General features: G+C 37.2%; 1 protein-coding gene across 3 annotated transcripts in view; it reads left to right on the forward strand.

The window, feature by feature from the left end:
* The window catches only part of LOC115438200 (multiple epidermal growth factor-like domains protein 11), a 323,683-nt gene that overhangs the window by 226,336 nt on the left and 78,434 nt on the right, over nucleotides 1-18,913 (forward strand). For all 3 annotated transcript variants that reach the window (XM_030161642.1, XM_030161650.1, XM_030161657.1), the window contains exons 12-14: nucleotides 7,588-7,708; nucleotides 11,981-12,144; nucleotides 12,273-12,375. In XM_030161642.1, the coding sequence (XP_030017502.1) occupies nucleotides 7,588-7,708; nucleotides 11,981-12,144; nucleotides 12,273-12,375 (388 nt within the window). The remainder of the gene's footprint in view (nucleotides 1-7,587; nucleotides 7,709-11,980; nucleotides 12,145-12,272; nucleotides 12,376-18,913) is intronic.

Below are 18,913 nucleotides of genomic sequence, written 5' to 3' on the forward strand. Positions count from 1 at the left end.
ATCTTTCAAATGTTCATTGTGGTCAGTTTCAGATGCTGCAGTTCTTTCATAATTCATAGTTTGAGTTCTTGTTTGTTCAGTATTAATTGTCAGCCTTGTAAATCCAAGCTGGACTGACTGTACATATCCTGACCAAGGAAAATAAAATTCTAACTTTGTGGAGTAATCTACACCTGGCTTTACTGCCTACGTCCATAATAATATACATTATATAGACTAAATGTTGTCTCACAACATAGTATAGCAAACTATTACCTGATCAAAAACAAATTAATTTTAGCAAAAAAAAAGAAAATTCTTTGTTTTAAATGTCTGGGGTTGCCAGAAATGTGTGACGTTAAAATGGGATCATGAGCCAAAAAGGGTTGGGAACCACTGATCTATATGATCAATAATTAAATATAGAAAAATAGCTGCTTTTCACTGAAAAATGCAAAATGCAGAAGTTAATATTGTAGTAAATGGTGATAAATTGCGTAGGAAAGGTTCAGTGTAGAGAAGTAGTTTGGAAGTCGCCACAAAAATAGTTGTTGGGCTATAAAGGTTAAGACAAAGTAGATGGTACAACTCCCTGTGCACACAATGGGCACAATCCATTCTAGGTAGATTTTATGAACAAGGATCTCAGCTGCCGGATTCTTCATAAATAAGATGATTAAGAAACTATTAACAGTTTTGACCAAACTTAAATGAAAACTACATGCGACAAACATTTGACTCAGAATAAAATTACTGATAAAATGTCAAATGAATCATCTGAAATCAAACATTTTCATTACAAGAAATAACTGAGAAAGCTTAATTTACTTAACTCAGAACCAGCAAATCTGCAGTATTGGATTCTGTTTTATTGCTGTCGCACAATGAGAAACCAATCTGGCCCAGTCTTCCAAAGGTAGCAGCGCTTCGGTAACCTCTTATGAAAGAACATGCTTAAATGTCTTCTGTATCTATGGTCATGACATTTAACAATGAAAGCCACTTAATTCTTTTTATGAAATGTCTTCAAAGTCATTATTATATATAGTATATTATGTGAGTCTGGACAGAGATGGAGCTAAGGCCAGACAGACAGACAGACAGACAGACAGACATTGAAACAGATTGACAGACAGACATACAGATATTGACACAGACAGACATACAGATATTGAGACAGACAGACAGATATTAACACAGACAGACAGACAGACAGATATTAACACAGACATACAGATATTGACACAGACAGACATACAGATATTGAGACAGACAGACAGATATTAACACAGACAGACAGACAGACAGATATTAACACAGACAGACAGATATTAACACAGACAGACAAATATTGACACAGACAGACAGACATATCATCCCTTGAGAATCAGCTGGTTCTATGTCCACTTTTCCTCATTTTGAGAAAATTTCACCTGTTTGATCTCTGATATTTGTAGAGTTGTCAGTCATTTTTTGTGTGGAATAGTGTTGACTGTGGAAGGTACCCTAAACATATTGTTAACATGTTCTAAATCTCCATAGGCTTAGAGATATAAGAAGTCAAAAATGGACATAGAACTTCCTGATTCCAAGGTATGGAAGTTGCCCCTGGTCAACAGGTTCTATGTCCAACATAGGACCTGGTGCCTTTACAGGTTTCACTTATGATCGAAATCAGGAAGTTCTATGTCCACCAGAGTTGTTTTTAAAAAAGTTACGAACAAACTAAGAACATTTTAGTCAGTGATTACATGTATTTTATACTGATGTCACAAAATGCAACATTAAAAACCATCCTTTGCTAGTGTTTTCCAATCCACATGTATTTAAGGTTGACAACTAAAATGAGCACATCTATCCTTTTTCATTAAAGGTAGAATGGGGAATAAATGTGTTCAGACACCTGGGGTACCTGAGTAAATTGTGTTAACTCAGTTTTCATGGCAAAAAACCATTTTCCAGCCATACTTCAATCCTCAAAGGCAGGAGAATTAGTTGTGGAATGTAGGCAAATGATGTGTAACACCATGAACAACCTTTTTAACACTGAGGATTGATGAGTATTGAAAATTCTTCGTACACTCATAGATAAAAGTTGATGAATGAGCCACATTCTCATTTGAACCTGACACTGGAGAACATTGCCCACTTGACCAGAATCTATATCATAAAAAATAAAAATTAGAAAAAAAAAGTGTATAAAATGCAAAAATTGCATCAACATTAAATATACATTCACAGATAAAACGATTGTATCAAATCAATGACAAGTCTGCAAATGAGCCAAATTCTCATTTGAACCTGAGGCCGGGACAATATTGGTCACTTGACCAAAATCTAGTATGAAAGAATAAAAGTATGAAAAATAAAACTTATCCAGAAATGCCAAATTTTGCATCAAAATGCCTCATACACTCAAATATAAAATAACTATCAAGTACACAAGTTTATCAATGAGCCACCTTCTCAGACCTGACTCTGGGACAGTCTTGCCCATCTAAAAATGCCAAATTTGAACACTGAACTACTTTGAACAAACATTAAACAAAACTATTTACATGATAGCCCTGTTCAGACCAATCATTTAAAACTTTAACCAGTATCAAAATGCCTTACTTAGGCATCAACGGCATAAAGAAAACATTTCAATTTGAGACCCCCTCCATGTATTTTCTGTCCACAGGGGGCATAAATTTTAACATCGCTTGTATGTCTGCCTTTTTTGCCTGCAGCAGATCTTGGATTGGCTTGGCATTCTTCAGTCCTAGGAAGGTTCCATAAGTCTTTCAGAAGGGATCAAAATAGAACGTTTTTTCTGAGGAGTTCTCATTTTGTGCTTTGCATGTGCTCCACAGCCATTTTGAGCGAATGTCACATGATCCAGGTATGGCCCCTGATTGGGTCCTTGGACATAGAACTACCTGATTTGAAACAAGCACCACTCAGGACATAGGACTAAATGTTTCTAGGTGTGAGTGTGTAGATGTTCAGCTTGGAGCTAAGCACTTTGGGACATAAACTTAAATGATTTTAGAATGTCCTGATATGCTTAACTCCATTTCTGCAAAAAGTGGAAATAGAACCAGCTGATTCTCAAGGGACGATAATATTGACACAGAAAGACAGACATATGTTGACACAGACAGACAGATATTGACACAGACAGACAGACATATGTTGACACAGACAGATAGACAGATATTGACACAGACAGACACACAGATATTGATGCAGACAGACAGACATGTTGACACAGACAGACAGACAGACAGATATCAGATATTAACACAGACAGACATATATTGAAACAGACAGATACTGACACAGACAGACTGACAGATATTGAAACAGACAGATAGGCAGACAGATGGACAGAGAGACAGACAGACAGACAGACAGATATTAACACAGACAGACCTTGTTACCACAGTAATATCAGTTTCATGTTCACAAACAATGCATAGATCCTCATCAAACATATCATCAGGTTGAAATGGATGCTTTTTGATAATACAAAATGAAAGAATGGATTTGATTGAGTTCCATTTATACTGAAAACATAACCTCAGTTCAACCTGCTGTATTATTTGTGTATTATTTGTATTATTTGTGACTCGGTGTTGAAGCTTTCGGAGGTGTGTCTGCCATCCAACATGTTTCATTCCTCTCTTATTTGAGCATGAATAGTTATAAGTTGTTAGCATAATAATCATTCATTATCCCTCCATTTGTCCATTTCTGTTTACTCTTGTTTTTTTGTTTTTTTTCAAATTTACACATAACTGCAAAGGTAAATTCCCAGGTTGTTGGCTGTTAATTTACAATTCAAAGCAAGCCTATCACTTCATTATTAGAACAGAAACCCAGACTTATTTGGTTGCACTCTTGATTCACTAAATGACACAGAATTCCCCCTTTTATTTCATTATACTTACAAAATCACCATCACAGATGAGTAAATATATTATCTTTCACATTTTTAAACCTTTACTATTGTGTTTTTAATGTCAATATGTGTAAAGTGCAATGTAGAAAGTAATGACACCTGCTCAGAGATGAAAGAAATATCCAGGCCTTGCTAACAGTGTAAGTTTTGCGCAAAACCTGAAGGAAAAAAGTGTAGCAGTTGTTCACAGTAAACAGGAGCCTCCATTACAGTGGATTGTGATGTTAATTTGGTCCACAATATATGTGCAAAATAGATTTTCAGACTGATTTTGAAGCTGCTGAGTATCACAGAGTGTTTATTACTTTTATACAATTTAAAAACAGTGACAAACTTAGCTGAGGCGTGTAGTCAGCATGGATCTGGACGTCTGCGGTAAATGTATAATGTGATGTAGTGTCTGGTTTTGCTGGTTTTAGGATCCTGATGGTCTGTGCCCTGCTGGAAAGCACAGTTAGTTTGTTATTTGTCTGTTATGGAATAGTTTGGTGTGTTTAGTATTGGAGACTTTTTCTGTTGTGTCTTATTGTGTTAGTTTATCTACAAATGTAAAGTTTTGATTTAGTATAACCAGGGTGTGATTTGTCAAAAAAACAGAAGGGGGGATGTTTTCGGGGGGTTTTTTCAGAGCGTGGGTGGGCAGTTATATACGTGGGGGTGCAGTCCATAACTAACGTAATGCTGGCGTGAAACAAAAGTGAAACTTTACATATTTTCAACGTCCAACTCCCAGGTTCTGTTCCTCTATTATACAGTGGATCTTACACAAAATTTTCACAACTTCTAACCTGTATCCACTGGACCCCCTCCACTGCTCTGTGGGTCCCCCACAAATGCTGGGCCCCATGAATTTGTCACGTTTACCCCCCCTTTACGGTGCCCCAGTGCATGGGGATGTTTGTGAATTCTGAGACTGCCGACAGTTCGGTTCAGGTGAATGTTAGTGCCAGTAATGTCGGTTATAGGTGTAAGAAAACTGTCACAACCTGTCTGTTATTTACATTGGTTGGTTATCCCCCCCTGAGGATGAAATTCATTGAGCAGGGGAGGTTGATCCCCCCATCCTCCCCAAGAAATTGCACCCTGAGTATAACTGATTTTATCTGTTTGTACCCCTCTGCCAATGTTTAACTGAAGGGGTATTATAATCGTGTTGTCATTTGTCCCTCTGTCTGTCTGTCTGTCTTTCTGTCTGTCCATTCAACAACGTAATCGCATTATCTGAAGAATGCATTGAGATATCTGCACCCCATTCATACTGGGGATGCATCTAGGCATGGAGCAGAAGCCTTTGAAAATAGGTGACCTTGACCTACTTTTCCAAGGTCAAATGGCATCAAATGGAGACATGACCCCTTTGACCGCCTCATGCAGTTATAATATCTGAGTACATTCAAATATAAATATGTATGTAATAAGGTTTACACAATGACAATTTAATCTAAATTATAGGACAGTAACTTCCAACAGAATCTTACGCTATATTTGGCCGAGGGGGATTAAAAGTCCACAGCACGTTATGTTTATCTTTGTAACCCCTTTATCACCTGGTGTGATAAAAATGAGTTCTTCACCACAACTTTTACATACATTTTATGTGAGAAATGAGTCAAGTTATTGGTGGCATTAGAAACTAGAATTTAATGTTGTCCTTGCTGTTATAGTTTAAAATTCAGGGTCCTCTTTGTCCAAGACTGAGATAAGACTGAGTAAAAACACACTTCTGAGATGAAACAGAGACCTTTAAAAAGTCATGTTGATACTGACCTTGAACACTTCAACATTACTGTTTTGTCAACACTGCAATGTAACATCTGAGATGTAGTGGAGTACAAAAGAGATTTTTATTCTCAACAAGTCTTGTTTCCCGATTAAATAAAGGTTAAAAAAAATAAATAAATAAATAAATAAATGAAAAAGAAGTACAAGGTGCATACAAAGGAAACGTACCTTATTATAATACCTTATAAGTGCTTACACTTTAGGATTGCAACTACTAATCCCAAGTCCTTATTTTTCCAAACAGACAGTTTGTTCAACAACACCCTGAAGAAGGCACACGCTGACACACGTTGGTGTGTTTTTAAGTGAACTAATCTACAGGCCCTCATGAAATAAAGGTGTTTTTTTAAATTTTCTAACCAAGTGAGTGCCTGGATTTTTGTCTTTTTCCGATGGTTTATATCCTCTCCAGGAGCACCTTTGGTTTGCTGAATACCAGTAGCTACCTGTGAAATAGTTTTTTGTCTTTTTAGACATTTTGTTCCTCTAAAATAAGTTCTGTCCACACAACCTTCATTTTTATTTCACCAGCTGATAGACCATGAGCTATTGTAAAGGTGTTGTGTCCATACTCGTCTTCGTCATCGTCATCTTCGTCATCGTCATCTTCGTCATCATCGTCATCATCGTCTTCATCATCATCGTCTTAGTCATTGTCGTCTTCATCATCTTCGTTGTCATCGCCATAGTCTTCATCATTGTCCTCTTCGTCGTTCTCTTCATCGCTCTCTTCATTGTCCTCTTCATCTTTGTCGTCTTTGTCTTGACCTTTCTCGTCTTCGCCTTCATCACTGTCTTCGTTGTCGTCTACATTGTCATCTTCGTTATCGTCTTTGTTGTCGTCTTCATTTACGTCCTCATTGTCATTTCGTTCTCTTCTTCGCTGTTGTCTTCGCTGTTGTCTTCGCTGTCGTCTTCGCTGTCGTCTTCGCTGTTGTCTTTGTTGTTGTCGTCGTCTTCATTAGCAATTTCTTCAAACATCTTCTCCGATGAAACTACTGGTTAGAATTATTTCAAGTTTTATTGGTAGCCTCCTTGGGACAATGTCTACAAAGTTTCTTCACAGTTTTGGGAAATTGGATTTTTGAATTTTTGACAATGTTTTTTAAATGTTAAAGATTTGCCTTTGATGGACCATATTTTAATAGCTTATAACATGGAAATGGTTACAGATATCAATATACTTACTGATGAACAATGATAGAAGTCATGTATGGACTTTCATGTAATTAAGTAAGTAACTTAACTTGTTCTTGATTGTTGATAGAACATGCCAGTGAGATACAGGGAGATTGGTCCTATTTTATTAAATGTCTCTGTTCACACAACAATGCATAAATGACTACAAATTTGGCCAAATGCTCAAACAAGCCATTGTTTCTTTTGGACTTCAAACTGTGGATAGTACTGTAGATAGTACTGGATGTATCAGACACAGAGGCTTTCAATAGTCATGAAGGTAAAGCAACAACAAGTTCAGTTACAAACTTAGATTAACTTAAGTGTTGACTGGGGTTGTCAATGTGTATTCTATATCTAATGTAGACGACACCACAGCACCAGTACATATGTCCTCCTGCAAATGTTTCCATGCTGACCTTGAACTACCATTGGTCAATCCGTGATTTATACACCTGGATTTGATGTTTCAGGTGCAGATTCATTACACAAAGACAGAACAGACATGCACTAAATGGGGTTATGACTCCACACAGATACACCCAAACTGGAAACGATTAAAATCTCCACTTTGGAAAGCATTTGTAAAAGTCTGCATTTTATCTGTGTCCGTAAATATCTGCATTAGTGTGGACGGGGCATAGGAATAGGAGTGCTCTGCATTTGAACCTTTGTCTCGTCTGTCTGTCCGTTGTCTCCAGGGTGAGGACTGCTCCATCAGCTGTCCTGCAAGCCTGTATGGGATCAACTGCACCTCATCGTGCTCCTGTCAAAACGACATCTCCTGCTCACACATCGACGGCTCCTGCATCTGCAAAGAAGGTTTGGTTCTGTGATCCTTCCCTCCTGTGTTTAGATTTACTCATATATAGTATGGTACTTGGTAGGGGGTGTCAATGTCTGTCTGTCTGTCTGTGTGTCTGTCTATCTATCTATCTATCTATCTATCTGTCTGTCTGTCTGTCTGTCTGTCTGTCTGTCTGTCTCTCATTCTATCTATCTATCTATCTATCTATCTATCTATCTATCTATCTATCTATCTATCTATGATAAAATGTTTGGATTTATTACCTCCGCCAATGAGGTTATGTTTTTGCCAGGGTTTGTTTGTTTGTTTGTCTGTTTGTCTGTCTGTTAGTGTGCAACATAACTCAAAAAGTTATGGACAGATTTTGATGAAATTTTCAGGGTTTGTTGGAAATGGGATAAGGAAGAAATGATTAAATTTTGGTGGTGATCGGGGGTGGGGGGGCCCATTTCCAACAAACCCTGAAAATTTAATCAAAATCTGTCCATAACTTTTTGAGTTATGTTGCACACTAACGGACAGACAAACAGACAGACAAACAAACAAACCCTGGCAAAAACATAACGTCCTTGGCGTGGGGGGGTCCCACGGGGGGGGGGGGGGGGGGGGGGGGGGGGGGCACTGATCAGCCTTGGCGGAGGTCTGCGCTCTCCGAGTGCTTCTAGTTTCTTAATATAATGACAGTACTGACTCAAAATGCTAAATGGTACCTGCACTTCCTTCTAATTTAATATCTCCCACTGCTGATTTTGAAATGTATCTTTCTGGTTCTTCATTGGATTTGTCCTTGTGTGATTGTTTGATGTTAGTGAAAAACTTGTGCCTATTTATACCCAAAAACTGAAATCTGAACATTTCAGACTACTACCATTAAACTCTTTCAACAAGAATACAAAATAAACACCACTAAAGCTGTTTTTATTAAACACGTTTCAGATTTTAAAGAGACTAATTTCCACTTCTCATTTTCTAGCAGCAATACCCATGGGTTGTCATGATTAAAAGAGCTGCATTCTCTCATCGATACATTGCATTAGCGTTGCATTATAGATTACAACTCTGTCTTTTTTTAAACCTTTGAGACTTTCTTTCTCACTTTTAACTTTGTAACTCTTTGCGCATCTTCCTAATTCCTGGTTATGCAGAATATTATTTATTTAAGTTTGATTTTGGCCGTCTCCGCATCCAAAAATTGTAATCTCTCTCTAAATTCCCATTCTGAATGTACAAGCTTTACAATATTCACAACTTTTTCTCATTTCCTATTTTGTTCTCTACTTCATTTCCCTAATACAGTATCTCTCAATATCAGCATCTTTAAATATTTATGTGCCACTGAACCTCATGGGGAACATGGGTAATTAAAGTGGTGAGACATCTAAAGCAGAGGCAGCAGCACCAGGGACCTGAGAGCTTTGTCCAGAACAAGTGGGTGTCTGTCTTCACCCTGGAAATCTAGATTTTTTTTTTCTCTCAGAGCTGCTAACAGGAAAACTTTGAGGGGAAAAGTTCAGGGTGACTGTCTGTAGTTGTCAAACGTGTTTTCACTGAGCTGAAACTTGCTAGGGGCTTTTTTTGAGCAAACATTCAATACTACTACAACAACAGCACAGAGGTGAAATGTTATATAAAAGGCAAGAGGAGGACTGACATAAATCTGCACTACTACTAATCATTTAGGATAGCTAATGTGGGCTGCAAATATTGCATTAATTTAATGATACATGACAAAGAAATTACTTTAGATTAGCTTCACTAAATGAGACCTCCACAACTCCAGTGTGCTTGTTTAATTTTAAATATATTTTCTTAATTATTTGATTTATTATGCTATATATAAATATCAGGAAAACTGCACTGTATCATAAGTCAAAGTCAGTTTTATTGTCAGTTTTGTCATAGGTACATCACATACAGAAAACTGAAATTATAAAAACTCTAAGGACCTACGGTGCCTTAGAGTGATGAACATAGTGGAAAAAATTTGAAAAAATAGAACAAAATAGAAAATGACTATAAACTGAACATAACTAAAATAATTGAATATAACTATAAACAGCAAGAGATTAAAGGTGTGTGAGATGTTTTCCTGGAGCATTTTTTACAATATTGCTTAAAATCCCCTTCACACCCCTATTACAACTAGTCAATTAAATGCTCTAACACAAAAATTAAAAAAAAATGCAGTCACCTGTGGAACTGACAGGACTGAAAAAACACCATCCGATCATTTTAAGCACCCAATCAAAATGATTGAACGGTGATATGTCCATTAAACTCAACTGCCATTTGTCCCTCCCCCCTCTGTATGAACCCCTCTTCATGCATGAATCGTGTGTTCTCAGAGGTTCGGAGCAACTGTACAGTAAATGAAGCCAGAACCAGAGCTTTGTTATATTAGTTATATTAGGATGGAAAATTCACTGGCAAATTGTTTTGTCACTAACATAAATCACTAGGAAATATAACATTAGCCAGATAGGTATTAACTGGGGCTGTTCTGTAAGAGCCGGGGGGTTGGAGGAGACTGAATGAGGTATACATGAACCACTGGAACCAGGGCCGCTGGAGCTGGGTGAATTGTTGCTGTGCAGTGCTCATGAACCCTCAAGAACAAGCATTACATCTGCCAGTACTCTGGAGGTGTGGCTTCAGAGGGATGTCTGAAGAAAGGGGTTTGGACTTTTGAACTGAGTATATTCAAAATGTATCGGGCTCGAACTGTTTTTTTAAGATCTCATACCCCACCTTTAAGAAAACAGTAAATTAACAATAAAGGTGCAACAGTCAAGTGGCGGATGAGTTATTGAGTTAAGGGAGGTTGAACAATTTTTAATTCAAACAACAAACCCAAACCCACAGACATTTAATTTATTGTCAGATAAGACAAACTGTTAAACCTTTGTAGTTAAGATTCTGAAAACATAGAATGTATTAATGAAACATAAACACTGTGATGTCACAGATTATTTTACAGATTTCTAACACAAGTTTGGCATTTGGCTGTTATCATCTTGCCATCTTGTTTTTTTGGAGCCATAACTGTATACCTTTCAGTCCAGTTCAAAGGATTAACCATAAAGGTAGACCAGCTTGATGTTGTTTAGCTCCATTAAGGAAATGTGATACCACTGTCCCGAGCTCATGTGAAAAGTAAAAGGCAGTGTTGATTCCACAGTGGGGGAAATTCAAGAGTATTTTAAAGTGGAGGTTGACCGTAAAGTGAGCATGCAGAAAGGAAAATGTGAACGTAATGATACAAATATTAAATAATATCATAATTATTATAAGAAGAAAATGGAATAACAAAATCCTCACATAGACAGATATTTACAGAAGTAGAGCAGTAGAGTCATGTCTGGGTCACATCTGACAGAATCTGATCAGTGATTGGTAATTCCACCCCTGCCCGCTGCATATGGCTGAATTTCAATTTTTAGATTTTTTTTACAAATTTTGGAAAATTTCAGCTTGCAATTTTTGTCTATCCACTATTCACTCGATTCTTTTCAAATTGGGCACACATGTTCTTTACCACTAGGATTTTGGGATTTCTTTTTTTTTTTTTTGTAAATCTTTAAAAATTTTTACTTAAGACAATTTATCCAACTGATTTCTCAGCTATCAATCATGTATCTAACCTCCTGAAAACACCTGTGATTGGATAAAATCAGAGCATCAGAGGTTAGATCTTCTATAACCTGAAAATACAGGCAAACAGTAGATGCAGAAGTGTCTCATGTCTCTAATCCTCTTAGACCACCTGAATTACAATCTGCTGAAAGGTCATTATGGAGTCATTGCGCAGTGATGCAAAAAAAACAACACCTTTAAACAGGTAATTGAGTGAAAAGTTAACTAATGAAGACTGGCTGTACACATGTTTATTTCTGGTGTAATTTATTAAGACAGCCTCATGTGTCTGTGGGAGGAGCTGCAGGTTCTGTCATGTCTTCATTTTGTAGCCAAGGTGCGTCTTGTGCACAACCAGCAACTACAAGAATTAATGATCTACGTATCAAAGCAGCCACTGATTAATTGTTTTTTGCTTGATAATTAATTACTGACTGAATCATTTACTCCAGTATGATCATTCATTGCCAAGAAAGTTTCCACAAAAGTCAATCACGGCACTAGAAATGTGTCTTATTATTCATAATTCATTCATTAAATTCATATTATAGAATCAGAATTACCTTCAGTTTTTCGATCAAATTGGACACTTTAGAAAAATCAGACTGAACCATGTCATAAATCTGCTTGATATTCTTGGTGTGTCTGTCCAGGTTGGCAGGGTGTGGACTGCTCCATCCCATGCCCCAGTGGTTTATGGGGCCTAAACTGCAATCAGACGTGTCAATGTAGTAACGGAGCAGCCTGCGACCCGGTTAACGGGACCTGTACCTGCGCCCCGGGCTGGAGGGACGAGTACTGTGACCTGCCCTGTCCTGTAAGTCACTTATTTAATAGAAAACGATAATATGTGCATAAAAATGAAGACACACGAGTGGCTCAGAGGAAATCAACTAAACTTGTGAACATGTTTATCTTTTTGTTTTATTATGCTGTGGCTGTTAGGAGGGAAGCTACGGACTGGACTGCACTGAGAGATGTGACTGTGTCAACTCTGATGGTTGTGATCCAGTGAGCGGATACTGTCGCTGCCTCGCAGGGTGGACAGGTGAGTTACTGTACACACCTGTGGTTTATACGAAACTGGCAAAAGGGATGAAGTCACAGGGTAAAGGTTAGTGAAGTTTAGTCCTGTAGTGGGTTGGACTGCTTTCAGTTCAAAGGCAAGGCAAGGCAAGTTTATTTTTACAGCACATTTCATGTACAGGACAATTCAAAGTGCTTTACATAAAACATAAAAGCATTGATTGATTGATTGATTGATTGGTTGATTGATGTATTTATTTTGAATATAAATGTCAAAACAGAAGAAAATAATAAAAAATCACTTAAACATAAGACATAAGACATATAATACATATTCGAAAAGGAGTGAGAAGTACAACTTATAAACTCCCACCCCTTCTCCTTATATAATTAATAACAATAATAACCTTCCTAGTCTAAACATATCTATACTATACGCGCTAATTTGACTGATACTTATTGTTAAATAATTTGGTTTCTGGCTTTATATTATTATGAACAAATATAATATGATTTACATAAACACATAATACAATAACATATATGTAAATACATAGTCATACACAGATCTATACACATACACATACTCACACATACACATATACCTACATATATATATATATATATATATATATATATATATATATATATATATATATATATATATATGTGTATGTGTGTGTGTGTGTGTGTGTATACACACACACATACACACCTATACATACATATTCATACACATACCACATACTTGTACATCTTTATAACACCCAGTGATACCCAACACCTCCCTCATCCCTGTGCCTCTGAAAAATTGTGTCTTTGTACCTCCTCATCACACACACATATCACACATCACAGGAGAGGCATAACAATACATTTAAGATGAGACAAAGTTAAAATATAAAAGCATTAAAATTAAACTAGACATTAAAATCATCAGCAATAAAATGTGATTTTAAGGTTCATTTAAAAGACATTTAAGAGTTTAAGGGAAAGCTGCAGTAAACAATAATGTTTTCAGGCCTGATTTAAATGAGCTGACAGTTTGAGCATACCTCAGGTATTCAGGAAGTTTGTTCCACAGGTGAGGAGCAGAAGAATTGAATGCTGCTTCACTTTGTTCAGTTCTGAATGTTAAAAGTCTAAAATCCAATATTCTGAACACCTAAACTTTAAAATATCTTCAAATGCCCATTGGAAGGAATGAATTTGAAGTCTGCTGAACCTTGTGACAAAAAAGGCACATATTAGGACTCTAGGGATTAGTGGAATGGGAAGTCAGAAAAATGAGACTATTGTAATAAACAAAAAAGCAAAAATGTCATCATCCAAAATTGTTCTATATTCTCATCAGAAACATGAAGCCCAATCACATCCATTACAGTTTCATGGATGTTTTCACCACTCACTTCATCCGTTATTATTTCGCACTAGCAGCAAACCAAGATTGTATTGTTATGTCCAAACCTAATGCAGCTTTGTGTGCTTTTTGTTGTAGTCTAACCATTGATCATTAACCCATAAAGACCCAGTACTACTTGTGTGGCAGTTCCAAAATATTTTTTTCTCCATATTTAACTTGATTTATCACCATTTATTATAATTTTATCCTCTGTATTTTGTGTTTTTTCAATGTAAATTATGTATTTTCCTATTTTTAATTCAGTGATCATGTAGATGTTCATAAAAGCTCAGATTAAAGCTGAGGGTTATTATATCAAAAACAGAGAAAACAGAAGAAAAAGTGGCTATTTAGGCAATCTGTACAGTATATCATTACCTGAACATAAACCCAGTGTCTCCATTCACTGTCATTGATCCAACTCCATAGGTTTTACTGGTGAATCAGTGTTGTAGAAGATGACAGTGTTTCCATGTTCACTACGGAGCTTCTGAATGTCCAAATGGGACATATCTGATGACCATGAAAAAATTACAAACTGCATTTACACCAATTATTTACATGTTGATATGGATGATATGTATGATTGATAAGATTATTGGATCAACTGGTATTAAACATTTTAGATCAGTAGATGGTTTCAGTCACCAGTGGCTGTTTGGGTCCACATTGAACCTTACATCTGTTGTGTAACCAAATATCCTCACAACTTTAGTGTAAAACTAACTAGTCTTGACCACAGACAGAGGACTCCAAAACAAAGCTGGTCTGGAAGTACCTTTGAGTGCAATTCAGTTGACAATGAAAACCCTGTCTCCCACTGACTTGAGTGTAAGTTTTCTCTAAAAACACCAGGCCAATATGGTCCATGTCATTTTATTTGGACCCTCTAGTCAGTGTTGAATGGTCCATCTTTAAATTATTCCTCCTTGGTGTCTCCTGTGTCTGGTTTTGATTGAAAGGTGTTTGACAGCTCTCCCACTTTTTGAATCTGACTCTCCAAGCTGCTACTTATGGAAATGAAAAATGGACTTGATAAATCTTGAGATATATTCTAATGTTTGTAAAAATTGGAGGTTCATGAACTCTTAACCTTGACCATCAAAATAAAAACAAAAAAGCTTCACATATCTCACTTTCACAGGCCAATTTATCATTAAACTTGGGCTGTCAAAATTAATCATTTATCATGATTAATCTGATAAAACATTTTAACGCAATTAACCCATCTGCAGCGCAGAATGACTCTGAACGTCTCTGCCAACACATTTACAGCAGTTTGTCCAAGTAGAGTTAGCGTTGCACATGTGCAAATGGGCAGTTGATCCGGTAGTGACAGGCAGCAGAACCAACCAATATAGATGGAAGACACTAAACAGCACGTTGGCCCTCTGGATGGAAATATGAGGACAAAAACACCAAGACGGAACAGTTGACCGATATAAAGTATTATACACACTCTGCAGGAAGGTGTTTTCTTTTTACGGAAGCACCTCCAGCCTAAAATACCACATTAACGCAAAGCATACGTTAGTTGGAGATTCTGGTAGCACTTCGGCTAACATGTTGCCCAGCTTTAAAAAAAAAAAAAAAAAAACTCAATAAGTGCATATATATTCCCTTTTTTCTTGAGTCTGTTTGCTCATGCAAAATGAAACGTGATCAATATAGATTTAAAAATGAATGATATGTAATTGTGTGACAGCACTATATTAAACACATCATTCCATTTCATGTCCTGGTTTGCAGACCTTTGTTCCATTTATATTTATTTTATTTAACCTTTATTTAACCAGATAAAGTCCTGTTGAGATCGAGATCTCTTTTGCAAGGGCGACCTGGCCAAGAGGTCAGCACACACACACACACACACACACACACACATGCATGCACGCACACTCGCGCACACACACACACACACACACACACACACACGCACAAAATGAAAAACAGGTTAAAAGATTGGTGATAACAACAAGTAAAAAAAAAAAAACAGGTAATAATTTAGTAATGACACAAAGTAATAACAAGAGTTTAAAGTATGATGTAGTTTAGCTCATCGTAATTTTTTAAAATGCAAGGTCAAGGTCAGCAAACAATTAAAAACACATGCACTGTCCAAAGGATTGTCGCTGTCTAGTCAGTAAGAGGGTACTAAAGGCTTATAGTGAGATGAGGTCTGGTATTTTCAGCTCCAATTAAAGAGTATTCCAGACAAAACTGAAGGATCGCTTTCATATTTGAGTTCAAACCCTGGGAATATTCAAATAATAAATATCACAGGTCCACAGGGTATAACGGCTATTGGTTCTTTGAAGAGAACATAGATTTGATGTAACCAACCCCAGAAGAACCTAATAGATCAGAGCCAACCAATGAGCGACCCTTCTGGAGCTCAATGAAAGCCACTGTTCCATGTCATCATTCATCTCTTTACCCTGTGATCTCCATACTATCCTGTATCAAATAGTGAAACAATCATGACCAAAAATATGTAATAAAAGAAAAAATCTGTCTTGTTTTGTTGTCATTTTAGTATAGAATGACCTTCAGGATGATTCTTTTTTTTTATACAAGGGAGAGCTTCTTCTCTGAAGGAAAACAGAAAAGTCTTAGATTGAAGGGAGGGAGGAGGGAGCTGGTACACCCATGACTGAATGGACACAACAAATCAATATCATGCACGCTGAATTTAAACCTATAATTCTAAAACTGATGGAAATTCAAGCTTGGATGACTTTGACAGCTCAGCTCTCTTCAGTAGAAAAAAAATGTCATGCACAGAAGTTCCCTGTAGACAGAATGTGTTTCAGATCTAACCTGGTCTGCTTATGTCCCATGTGCTTGTCATGGACAACTGCCCCCCTCAGCAGTGACATTAAATCTCTTTGAACCTTTGGTTACTTGGGTTAGGGTTAATTATCATGTCGGGCTTGTAGCTCTGCTTATTTTACCCACTAATTGTCAATCAGTAGAATGGTGATGAGCAATGATCGATATAAGAGCTGATAAATATGGAAAAGGGGCCTTCATTTTCTGCCAGAAGAAAAACTATTAATGAATTGGAAGAACTTTAATGTATGGATGAAGTCTGAGGTCAAAGTTCAAGGTCGGTGGTCAGAACAAGAATTTGATTTTGATTTAGACCCCCCCCCAAAAAAAAAAAATAAAATAAAATAAAATAAAATAAAAAAATAAACACATTTTATATTCTTCTGTGTAATCACAGTTATGATGATTGAATGACCATTAGTCCTGTGATTTAAAAAAAAAAAGCACATTTAAGATGCTGACAAATTCTATGTGTACTAACTTTAATTAAGTTCTTCTCTTATCTTTTGTACACCCACTGGGTAAAAAACACAGACTTGAAAATTATGTTTAATCTTAAAGGTTGTCAGTTTTCATCATTTTCTACTATACATTATTAAGTGAACATACACAGTCTGGTCAGATATTCACCCTCACTCTGTATAATGTCCTTGTTAAATAAACCAATAGAATAAAATAAATAAAATAAAGTAAACCTTGATGCACCCATCACCCTGGAACAGGATCAGTCTGGACTCATCGAACCACATGACCTTTTTTCTAAAGAAACACAGTCTAATCTCTATGTTCTCTATCAAACGAATGGTTGTTTAAGAAATGAGATGCTACTGACTGCATCAGTTAGGGTTAAACAAATTGTTTCAGCTGAAACACATTCATCACTGCAGTAATTATCCAATGGAAGGATCTGAACTATTTGCTAAAGCGGGGTACGCACTCAAAGATAATCGGGTTGTTTTTGTCCTGGTTTTCCCCCTTCCTGCCAGATTATTTTATGTTTTATAAAATTATCCTATAAGATTATCCTGTGGTCTGAGGTGTGTTAAGAGTGAATTTGCCGACAATCATAAATATTAAACTTGTTCAGTATTTACAACAAAAATCTTCATGTGTGGGGAAAGCCGACTACTCCCGAGCAAAGTCCTGTACAGGTCCGCTTTTCCAAACCTGCACCCACCCGCACACATTAGACCCACAACCTGACCCAACCCATGATTAAATACATTGTCTACACAGTAACTCACTTCTAAGGGCTTTATTTTTGCCTAAAACACATGCCATCAATAAATCTGTGAAGGTGAGGCAAAGTCCACTTCAAAATAAAATAAATCAGCTGTGGATCAACCATGGTGAAATTAGATGATCATCATTAAATGTCCTGCTTTCATCCACAATTTTTTCCACTTCCTTGCCCGCTACCCGCCCGCATTTCATTTAGTTTTACCCGGGCCCATACCTGCAAAAAAAATTTTTTTTTTTTTTTTTTTTTTAAACCCATCCCCACATGTTTTTGCGGGTTACCCAACCCAATACAGGACTCTGTTTCCGAGTCATGCTATGTTTCTTCATTTTTTTAAAATCACGTTTCATCATGTGAAATTTCTGGCTTGGAAGACTAGATTCTAGGTCGGTGGTGGGACAGAATCATGTTTGTGGTGTGCTGTGTTGAGATTATTGGAGCACATCACACACAGTACGAGCAAAACTGCTCAATGCCTGATTTTTTGTCTTCATATGTTGTGACGGACTGAGTACAAATCCTGAACCCAAATGCAAGACCAGCAAACAGATGAAAAGTCGAGTGTTTATTAAACACAATCACAGGGGGAAAAACACAACACAGAATAGTTAACACGTCTGAAGGCATGGGTATCTGGACTCGACGTCTAGGCTGTGAGCGGGGTCAGCAGGCGGTCAGCACGGCCGAGCCGGAGTAATCCCGACAGCAACCCGACTAGGGCAAAACAGAGGGATGTCAAAAAACAGGCCAGGTCATACACTGGAGAGCAAAACAGAAGGCAACGGGACATGAGGGACAGGCTTACTCACAGTCAAAATCCAGGCGAGGGTCAAAACACACAGGTAATCGTTGGAGGCTGAGGTACCAAAGGGAGTAGGCAGAATCAGAAGTCAGATGAACGAACCAGGTCACAAACAAACGAGCAGGCAGAACAGGAAGGGTTAGGGTTAGCAGGACAGGAACTGGCAGAATCGGTGGTCAGTAGACAAAACGGGTCACAAAGGGCAGACAGACTGACAGGATCCAAAAATGCTGGTGAGTAAGCACAACAAGTGTAGCAAACAAACTGGCAAAAGAAACAGGGGA

This window comes from Sphaeramia orbicularis, chromosome 3 (genome assembly GCF_902148855.1).
Source record: "Sphaeramia orbicularis chromosome 3, fSphaOr1.1, whole genome shotgun sequence".
Classification (NCBI taxonomy): Eukaryota; Metazoa; Chordata; class Actinopteri; order Kurtiformes; family Apogonidae; genus Sphaeramia; species Sphaeramia orbicularis.